Here is a 10,225-nt window from a genome sequence, read left to right on the forward strand (position 1 = left end):
ATAAATGTTTGCAAAGAAAAAATTGTAAGGAGCACCTCCTACTACTACACAGTTAAAACATCAATAATGACAGACACGGCAGGCTGGCTGATCTATTTTGTACTCTCATCGTTATTGTCTTGCATTTGTATGATTACCACGTTTTATGAATTTTTATTTTTCAATAATTTGTATTCATTCATTCATTTTCCAACCCGCTGATTCCAGTTCAGAGTGGGAGGTGGCTGGAACCTATCTTGGCCGCTCAAGGTGTGAGGCAGGAACCAACGCTGGACAGGACCGCATCCGGGTCTCAGGGCACACCCCCATACTGGGACCATAGAGATGCCAGGTCATCTAATGTGCACATCTTTGGGATGTGGGAGGAAAATTATATCCAGAGAAAAACCACAAAGACATGGGGAGAATATGCAAACCCCACACAGACATTGGCCTGCCAGAAGTCAATTTTTTAAATTAATATTATAATAAAATAATGTTATTTGAGGCTGGACACAGTGGCTCATGCCTGTAATCCCAGCACTTTGGGAGACTAAAGCGGGTGGATCACTTGAGCCCAGGAATTTGAGACCACACTGGGTAACATGAGGAAACCCCATCCTCTATAAAAAAAAAAAAAAAAAAAATTAGCCGGGCATGGTGGTACACACCTGTAGTTCCAGCTGCTCAGGAGGCTGAGGTGGGAGGATTGATTGAGCCCTGGAGTTTGAGGCTGCAGTGAGCCATGATGGCACCACTGCACTCCAGCCAGGGTGACAGAGCAAAACTGTGTCTCAAAAAACAAACAAACAAAAAAAAGATGTTATTTGAGAACCTGCTGTATTTGCCATGTAAGAATCACCTTAAGAGAGACATAGACAAATACAATATGTTGCTTTATAGATTTTGTCCCTGCATCAAGGACAAAAGTGATGTCTCTGATCTGATTTATATTGAAATAAATGTGAGCTATACATACATTTAAGAAAGATTAAGAAAAACAAGTAAGATTGGGCCGGGTGAGGTGGCTCATACCAGTAATCTCAGCACTTTGGGAGGCTGAGGTGGGCAGATCACTTGAGGTCAGAAGCACAAAACCAGCCTGACCAACATGGTGAAACCCCATCTCTAGTAAAAATACAAACATTAACCGGGTGTGGTGTTGCGTGCCTGTAGTCTTCAGCTACTTGAGAGGCCGAGACAGGAGAATCCCTTGATCCTCGGAGGTAGAGGTTGCAGTGAGTCGATACTGTGCCACGGCCACTGCACTCCAGCCTAGGTGACACAGCGAGACTCCTCAAAAAAAATAAAATAAAATAAATAAATTAAAGTTTACTATTTACCCAATATTTGGTAAATCAGTGAGCGACAGCAAACAGAGCTCACCTATAAATCAATCCTCACTGGATGGGGCCACCCTTGCGGAGAGTTACTGAATTAGGAATTTAATCATTTTGATTGTTCTTGTGATTGCTTAGCAGTCCATTATCCTAATCTAATCAATCCAAAAGTGACATGATTATCTTATTTTTTGAAACCCCATTCATAATTTTAAAATCTTTTATTTTCTTGATAAATTATATGACTACTAAAAAAATTCTAAATGTTGCATTTAAGTATACAAAAGCTCAAACACAGCTGTACTTGGAGGCAGAGGATTGCATCAATTCCTGCATTCCCTGAAGAATCATTATGATTTCAGTAATATCAAATGCAGAAACTGTTGTGTTGAATAACTCTTAAAATACCATAAGCAGATATGTTGTTGAGAGCGGGATGTTTTTTGTATTGGTTGGTGAAAAATTTTGTGAACTTCTGGACAAAACTATTGACAATGATCCTGTGATTTATGCAATTGCATTTCTCAAACATTATGAAAATTAAAGCAAGCAACAACACTTGTAATTTATAATTAAATAGGGTGCAGCCTTGGAAATTGTCAACATGTTTATCATCCAATTTCATGTCTGAAGGTCACTGGCGAGTCCTATGACATGTTCGAAGGTAGCTTAATGGTCTTGGCCATTTTCAGTAGCAGCCCCCATTCACTAGGAGAACCACCAGAACAAACTCCAGATTTTAAATGAATCCAGACTGGGCGCTGCCACCTTTGTTGAGAGTTACTGCTTTAGGTAACTTAATCATCTTGATTGTCCTTGTGATGAGTTAGGAGACCGTTATCACAACCTAATCAATCCAGAAGTCATGAAGTCTCCACCCACTAATTAAGGTGACTCAATATAAACCTGCCTCCTGTGCCTCCACATTAGCTCATTTGGAAGACCTGGGTATAGGTGGTGGTCTCCTTGGCTCAGAGTCCCTGCAGCGGCTGAGGTGCCTGTGTCTCTCTGGTTCCCAGTGGCCGCCATCATGCTCTCCTCCCCACTCAGGGTGGCTGTGGTGTGCATGAGCAATGTCAACAGGAGCATGGAGGCCCACAGCATCCTCAGGAGAAAAGGGCTAAATGTCCGGTCTTTTGGAACTGAATCTCATGTGAGGCTACCAGGACCAAGACCCGGTCATCCTGTAGTTTATGATTTTGCAACAACATATAAGGAGATGTACAATGACCTCCTCAGGAAAGATAGGGAACGCTACACCCACAACGGAATCTTACACATCTTGGGAAGAAATGAGAGAATCAAGCCCGGTCCAGAAAGATTTCAGGAGTGCACTGATTTCTTTGATGTCATCTTCACCTGTGAGGAGAGTGTCTATGACACAGTGGTGGAAGATCTGTGTTCCAGAGAACAGCAGACCTTTCAGCCTGTGCACGTGATCAACATGGACATCGAAGATACCCTGGAAGATGCCACCCTGGGAGCTTTCCTCATCTGTGAGATTTGCCAGTGCCTGCAGCAGTCAGACGACATGGACGACAATCTGGAGGAGCTGCTGCTGCTAATGGAGGAGAAGGCAGGAAAAAGCTTTCTTCACACCGTCTGCTTCTACTGAAGATCTGGGCTGGCTTTGTCCCCTTCCTCAGTACGAACTTAGGCATGGGACTTTAGTCCAGATTTATTGTGAGAAGCATCTGCAAAGACCTTCCACCGAGTACTGTTTGTATTACTTTTGTACATATCACCTGGAAAGAGACTATTACCAAGAAAATATTTTACGGGAAATGAGAAGGACTAACATTTTTAAAAGCACTGAAAAATGCTTGGCATTGTTGTAGGTGCATTACGTGGGATAACTAATTTAATGCTTATATCGTTCTACAAGGAAGCTATCCCAGCATGACTGCATTTTCCAGATGAGCAAACCGAGCTGATAATGGACTGCTGGAAAAATGATTTCTTTAAGGGTATTCGGCAGATAAATAGCATCGTATAGATAAGCACCTTTTAAATAAAGTTCCTTTTCTCAAATTGAGTGGTTTTTTTTTTTAATTTTTAAATTTTTTAAGTTAGCTGAGACCAATGGAGTGTGGTATATTAACTTAAATGTTCTTCTTCTTTAATAAGAGTATACTATTACATGTTTGAACAGATAAATATTTTTACATGTAGATTATACCTTTTTTACTAATGCTCACTTTAATCGGTAAAATCCAAGTTGGATAATGAACTACATATTATGGTGAAATTTGGAATTATCTGCTCAAATAATAGGTCATCAAATTAAATGAAATAAAAAACTTAAATAAAAAATATATTCTTCTTTCTGTTTGGGGGATGGATTTCAAGCCACTAAGCGACATGCTTTTCTTTAAACCTTATGAATCACGCTGAAAAAAAAGGGATCTTTCGTAGTGAAAATTTTATTAAGTTAAAAATGTTCATTGGTATGAACATTGAGAACATCAGGTGATAAACCTAGTCATGTTTTCAAGGAGAAACAAGTGAAACACTGTTTCATAATCCTCGGTAGTGGCACCAAACCATGTTTACTAATAGGAGAAAAATAGATCAGAGGTAGTTGTTCATAGTTGAATTAATTTACATGTTATCTATTGAACTAGACTTATTATGGCAACCTAAAATAACAGCAGAGATTAGCTCTCAAAATGAGTTTATTTGAATGAAGGACTGGAATCAGGAATGCACCGGGTATAACAAGTCACAGGTGTATTCTGAGAGGTTGGGATAAGGGGAAACTTTTAAAGGCAAAAAGAAGTCCACAGAAGCTGCTTTGAAATAAATTTATTGGTCACAGAAGCTCATTGCAGGAGTCGGCATTAGCTTATTGGTGGAGACAGCCATTGCTAGGCATGTGTTCTTGCGAGAACATTTTATCTGGAATGCTGCAGTCTTGAAGATAATGCAGTTATAGAAATATGTGTGGCCATGCAGAATGAGCAAAGTGTGTAAGACCTGCTGGTGGTGTAAAGCATGTAGGATGTGCCATAATCTCTTGTGGGTTTTAGAGAGTCCTTGTGATAGTTCTTGTCTCAAATACGCAAGCAGGGGCTTCCCTCCTTCGTGACCTTCCAGCTCCACTTCATCAGCCTCCTCCACTGTGAATTTTACCCTTTTTCCCATTTTCCATGCTGGACTCTTTAGAAAAAATCCCTATGGGCAGCCCACATTTAAGGAGTGGGCCTTGTGCTCTACTTCCTTGTGGGTGGATTATCCATGTAAATTATATGCACTGACTCCTCACAGATGTGTCTATTCTCCCCCTCATTAATGTATTTATTCAATTATTTCTTCATAGCCGTATGGAATCTTGGATATTTATTTTTCTATGTGGGGTTACAATTCGATCCTGCTTTGTTTTGTTGCTCAAACTGTTTCTGTTCTGGCCATCGCAAGCACTTTCTGTTGCCTCCTGGGCCCTTTCATGTGCCCCATCGTGGTGTTTGTTTGGTTGTACTTCATTTTTCATGGGAAAGGAAACACTCTGGCATTATGAGATGCCCCGGGTTCATCTTATATACTTCCAGCATCAGTCCCAGAATCAACAGTTTCTCCAAATAGTCCTGTTTGTATTACTGGAGGACGATGAGAGTAATCAAAATCAAGTGTGCTTGATGCTACTAAAGTACCAGTGTTTTCTGTCCTGCCTCCTTTGGCTACATTTAAATTTTTTCCCTTTGTCTTAATTTTCAGTTGGATTGTGAAGCATCTACATATGACTTTCCTTGTTTTTAAGCCTCCTTGAAGTTCTGTGAGGTTTTTCAATCTGTAATATTTTACCTTTTTACCTAATTTGAATAATTTCACAATTATTGCCTCAAAAACAAAAATCAGTCCCATTCTTTCTCTCATTTCATTTTGAGACCCAAACTACACATCTGTTAGACCTTTTGATATTGTTCCTCCGGTACCTGAGGATCTCTTTCTTTCCTTTTTTGTTCTTTTTTTCTCACTTCTTCAGTTGGATAATTCTGCTGATAGACCTTATGGTTAATTTTTAGAAGTAGGATTACTGTGGTCAAAGAGGAGTATAGGCCAGAAACAGTGGCTCATGCCTATAATCCCAGCACCTTGAGAGGCTGAGGCAGGAGAATCACCTTGAGGCCAGGAGTTCAAGGCCAGCCTGAGCAACATAGTGAAGCCCTATCTCTACAAAAAAATAAAAAATAGAAATTAGAGAAGTGTGGTGGCATAGCTAGGACCTGAGTCCTAGCTACTGACAAGGCTACTTGGAAGACAGAGTAAACGTGTTTTTAAATTTATTAGGTATTCAAGATTCCCTCCATAGAGGTTGTAACATTTTTCCTTATGACTGGCAAGCATGCCTTTTCCCTCACAAACTTGCCAGCAGGGTAGAGTGTCAAGCTTTTGAACATTTGTCAATCTGATAGTTTATCAGGTATGGTTGTGCATCTGCTAAAATAGCTGCCAGCCATTCTTTCTGCTGAACACAACGTGCCATTCCCCCATCATGATGTGCAGTCTATTACCCATCCCCTTTTATCCAGGGACATTGCCTTATGACTTACTTCAACCAACAGACTGAGCTTGAAGTATTACATTCTCTGCTTCATGGATTAGACTTGTGTAAAACCACAAACAAGCCACGTGGTGATTACACAATCCAGGTCAGACCTTGGGGTAGTTCAGACATGGGGCCGTGAGCTGTGGCTCACACCAGTAATCCAAAATACAAAAATTAACCAAGTGCGGTGCTGTGCACCTGTACTCCCAGCTACTTGGGAGGCTGAGGCAGGAGAATTGCTTGAACCTGGGAGGCGGAGGTTGCAGCGAGTGAGCCAAGATCGCACACTGCACTCCAGCCTGGAAAACAGAGTGAGATTCTGTTTCAAAAAAGAAGAAGGAGAAGGAGAAGAGTGGACGTGGGAAGTGAGGAGGGAGAGGAAGTAAAGGAGAGGAAATAAAACAATTACAAATAAAGCTATTAACATACTTATAATGTTAAGTTTTTCTCATGAAACAAAGTGTTTCCCTCATTTTTTGAGTGTTTTGTTAGTCTTCTTATGGTAATTTTAAAACGGAAGAAAAAACACACATACGCAAATACAGAAAACAAAACAAAATAAAGCAGTTGCTTAAGAAATTATTATAAGGCACACATCATGTAATCAAGGAACAGAAATTTGTCAGACACACCTAAAGCAATGTTCATTTGACCGGTCCTTATCACAATATCCTTCTTTCCGGCATAACTCACTTTTATAGTTCAGATTTATCTTCAAATCTTCCTGAAACTTGTATCCAAATGTCATTTTTCATCTTCAGTAACCATGTGAACACCCATTTGCCTCTTTCTCTGGCTACTTCCTCAAGAAATCATTGTATTTTCATTACAGCAAATCTAAATCTTTATTTCCCACTCTACATAGTCTATAGTCAGATATGCGAGGTCACCATTACAACTTCCAATCAGAGCTCGCCTCCCTCTACCCAATAAACCAATACTAGAGGTGTTCAACAACCTAGAAAGTCTTCTTACCATAACTGCCCAACATATAATCATGCCCCACACTTCCCACACCCTGATTTTTAGTGATAATATTGGCTCTCACCTCTCATGCTTCCTCACACCCACCTACTGCCACAGTTCTTAGCAATTCTAGCATCCACACAGATTATCCACCCAGCACCCTCAACACTCTCACTTCTTCTCCGATTGCACTTGTCTACACCCTACCAGAGATACCCATGGTCATAGTCATCAAGAACCTCACCACTAGATCAAAATCTGAAACAGTCATGCCCCAACTATAGGACCACATCTTTCCCTTCACTTTTGCTTCTTTTTTTCAACTATAAGGGCTGTTTGACCATGCATTGTGCCACAACCCATGGATTCCAGCCCAATCCCTACTTATTCACCCTTTCTGGTCCAAAACCAGGTTCCATGGTTTATCACTATAATTACACCCTTTCAAACTCCCTCAGCATTTCTGCACCTTGCTCTTCTGTCACATTTGCATTGTCCGTGTCCAAACAGAGAGAAAAGAGAAACTCAACCACCTTGTCATGTTTTTCCAAATGGATTGGCTGGAAAAAGTAGTATCTATGGGACAGTCTCACTTTTGTCTTCAGAAAAGCTCTCACAAAAACCTACACTCAAGTTTGTATTCCCATATTTTAAAACAATTGTCTATGCCAAATATCCTCACCCCATCCCCAATCATGATCCTGACTGCCCACTGCCAGCTGATGGCCTTATCTTAAGCCACATTGACAGAATAGAGAGAAACTATCAGGGAGGAAACACCTCACTGCCCTACCACCAAAACTTTCACTTATATATTTGGACCCAGACACCCTTAAAGTCAGAAATCTGAGAGTGATTCAAAAGTCCTCCTTTTCTCATCCAGAAGTCCTCCCGTGTCAGCTCTAACATCCCTCTCCAATGTGTCCATTCCTCTGCCTTTTGACAGACACTTCCCTCCCCCGGGCTTCCAACCTCTCCTCTGCGAACTACTGTACCAGCTGGGTTCCCCACTTCCAGTCTTGCCTCCTGCTACTACACTGCAAGAGGAAAAAGAATATTTTCTTAAAACTTTGAAAGTTTCTCATACCAAGAACGTGAAAGTTGTTACTATCAAGATGAAGTCCACTATCGTCAGATCCAGGTGAAGTGGAGCTGGAGGGTCACGAAGGAGGGGAGCCCATGCTTGTATATCTGAGATAAGAACTATCACAAGGACTCCCTAAAACCCACAAGAGATTATGGCACATCCTACATGCTTTACACCATCAGCAGGTCTTACACACTTGGCTCATTCTGCATGGCCACACATATTGCTCTAACTGCATTATATTCAAGACTGCAACCTTCCAGATAAAATGTTCTCACAAGAACACGTGCCTAGCAATGGCTGTCTCCACCAATCAGCTAAGGCCAACTCCTGCAGTCAGCTTCTGTGACCAATAAACTTTGTTTTAAAGTAGTTTCTGTGGACTTCTTTTCACCTTTAAAAGTTTCCCCTTACCCCAACCTCTCAGGATGCACCTACGACTTGTTATACCCGGTGCATTCCTGTTTGCAATCCTTCGTTTAAACAAACTCATTATCTTTTGAGAGTTAATCTCTGCTGTTATTTTAGCTTGCCATAATAAGTCTAGTTCAATAGATAACATGTAAATTAATTCAACTCTGAACAACTACTTCTGATCTATTTTTTCTCCTATTAGTGAACATGGTTTAGTGCCACTACCAAGGATTATGAAAAGTTTATTGTGGCACTATTCACGATAGCAAAGGCTTTGAACCAAGCCAAATGTCCAACAATGATAGACTGGATTAAGAAAATGTGGCACATATACACCATGGAGTACTATGCAGCCATAAAAAATGATGAGTTCATGTCCTTTGTAGGGACATGGATGGAGCTGGAAACCATCATTCTCAGCAAACTATCGCAAGGACAAAAGACCAAACACCGCATGTTCTCACTCATAGGTGGGAACTGAGCAATGAGAACACACGGACACAGGAAGGGGAACATCACACACCAGGGCCTGTTGTGGGGTGGTGGGGGTGGGGAGGGATAGCATTAGGAGATATACCTAGTATTAAATGATGAGTTAACTGGTGCAGCACACCAACGTGGCACATGTATACATATGTAACTAACCTGCACGTTGTGCACATGTACCCTAAAACTTAAAGTATAATAATAAAAAAGAAAAAAAAGAAGACCTTGTCTTTGGCAAGGCCTTCAGCGTGGGTATTGATCAGTCTAGTCAGGAGTTGAGAGGGTTTAGGCTTTGTTGTTGTTATAATGATCCTGAATAAACCACGTGTTTAATGGCCTCTAGTGTTACTCTCTTAGTCTATTTCTACTGCTATAACAAAATGCCTGAGACTGGACAATTTATAAATAATAGAAACTTATTCCTCACAGTTTTTGAGCCTGGAAAGTGCACAATCAAGCTGCTTGCAGGTTTGGCATCTGGTGAGGGCCTAGTCTGTTCTTCCAAGATGCCACCTTGAGCACTGTAACTTCACAAGACAAAAGAAACAGAAGAGCACAAAGGGCCTAGGCTAGTTCCCTCCAGCCCTCTGATAAGTTCACTAATTCCATTTAAGAACGCTCTGCCCTCACGATTTAATCACCTCCTAAAAGCCTTGCCTCTTAATATTATCACATTGGTGGTTGAGTTTTAACATATGAATTTTGGGGAATATATTCAGACCATAACTTTCCATCCTTAGCCCACCGAATTCATTTCCTTCTCACACACAAAATACATTCATTCCATCTTAATAGCCCCAAAATGTTATAACTCATTTCAGTACCAATTCAAAATTCTAAGGTCCAGAGTCTCATCTAAATCAGATATGAGTGAGACCCAAGGTACAATTCATCCTGAGGCAAATTTCTCTCCAGCTGTGAGCCTGTGAAATCAAATAAGTTATGTGTTTCCAAAATACCATGGTGAGACAAGCACAGAATAGACACTTTCATTCCAAAAGGGAGAAACCGCCAAGAAAAAAAGGGGGGTAATGGGTCCCAAGTAAGCCCAAATCCAAACAAGGTAAATAACATTAAAACTTTAAGCCTGAGAATAATTTTTGACTCCATGCCCTGCCTTCCAGACACACTGGGGTGGCGTTTGGGTCCCAAGGCTTCAGGGGACCCGACCTCCATGTCTTTGCCAGATGCAGCCCATGCTGTAGATCTCACAGGTTGGTGTTCAGTGCCTGTGGCTCCCTCGAGCTAGAGTTGCACGTTGGTGATTCTACAGGTCTGGAGCGTTGGGAGCAGCCCAGCCCTACAGTTCTCTTGGGCATTACCCAAGTGGAACTGTGAGGTGGCTCCACTACTATGGCTCCACTAGGCATTACCCTCTCTGTGTGACTCTGCCCCTGTGGCAGTTCT

At 41.2% G+C, this 10,225-nt stretch overlaps 1 protein-coding gene across 1 annotated transcript; it reads left to right on the top strand.

The window, feature by feature from the left end:
* Nucleotides 1-2,268: 2,268 nt before the first annotated feature.
* LOC129008617 (RNA polymerase II subunit A C-terminal domain phosphatase SSU72 like protein 4) lies at nt 2,269-2,934 on the top strand. Its single transcript, XM_054441001.2, has one exon. The coding sequence runs from the start codon at nt 2,350-2,352 to the stop codon at nt 2,932-2,934; it is 585 nt and encodes a 194-aa protein (XP_054296976.2). The 5' UTR covers nt 2,269-2,349.
* The last annotated feature ends 7,291 nt before the right edge of the window (nt 2,935-10,225 follow it).

The sequence above is a fragment of the Pongo pygmaeus genome, chromosome 9 (genome assembly GCF_028885625.2).
Source record: "Pongo pygmaeus isolate AG05252 chromosome 9, NHGRI_mPonPyg2-v2.0_pri, whole genome shotgun sequence".
Classification (NCBI taxonomy): Eukaryota; Metazoa; Chordata; class Mammalia; order Primates; family Hominidae; genus Pongo; species Pongo pygmaeus.

Excerpts from the sequence above, each read along its gene's own strand:
- LOC129008617 (XM_054441001.2), top strand. The coding sequence starts at position 2,350 with ATGCTCTCCTCCCCACTCAGGGTGGCTGTGGTGTGCATGAGCAATGTC.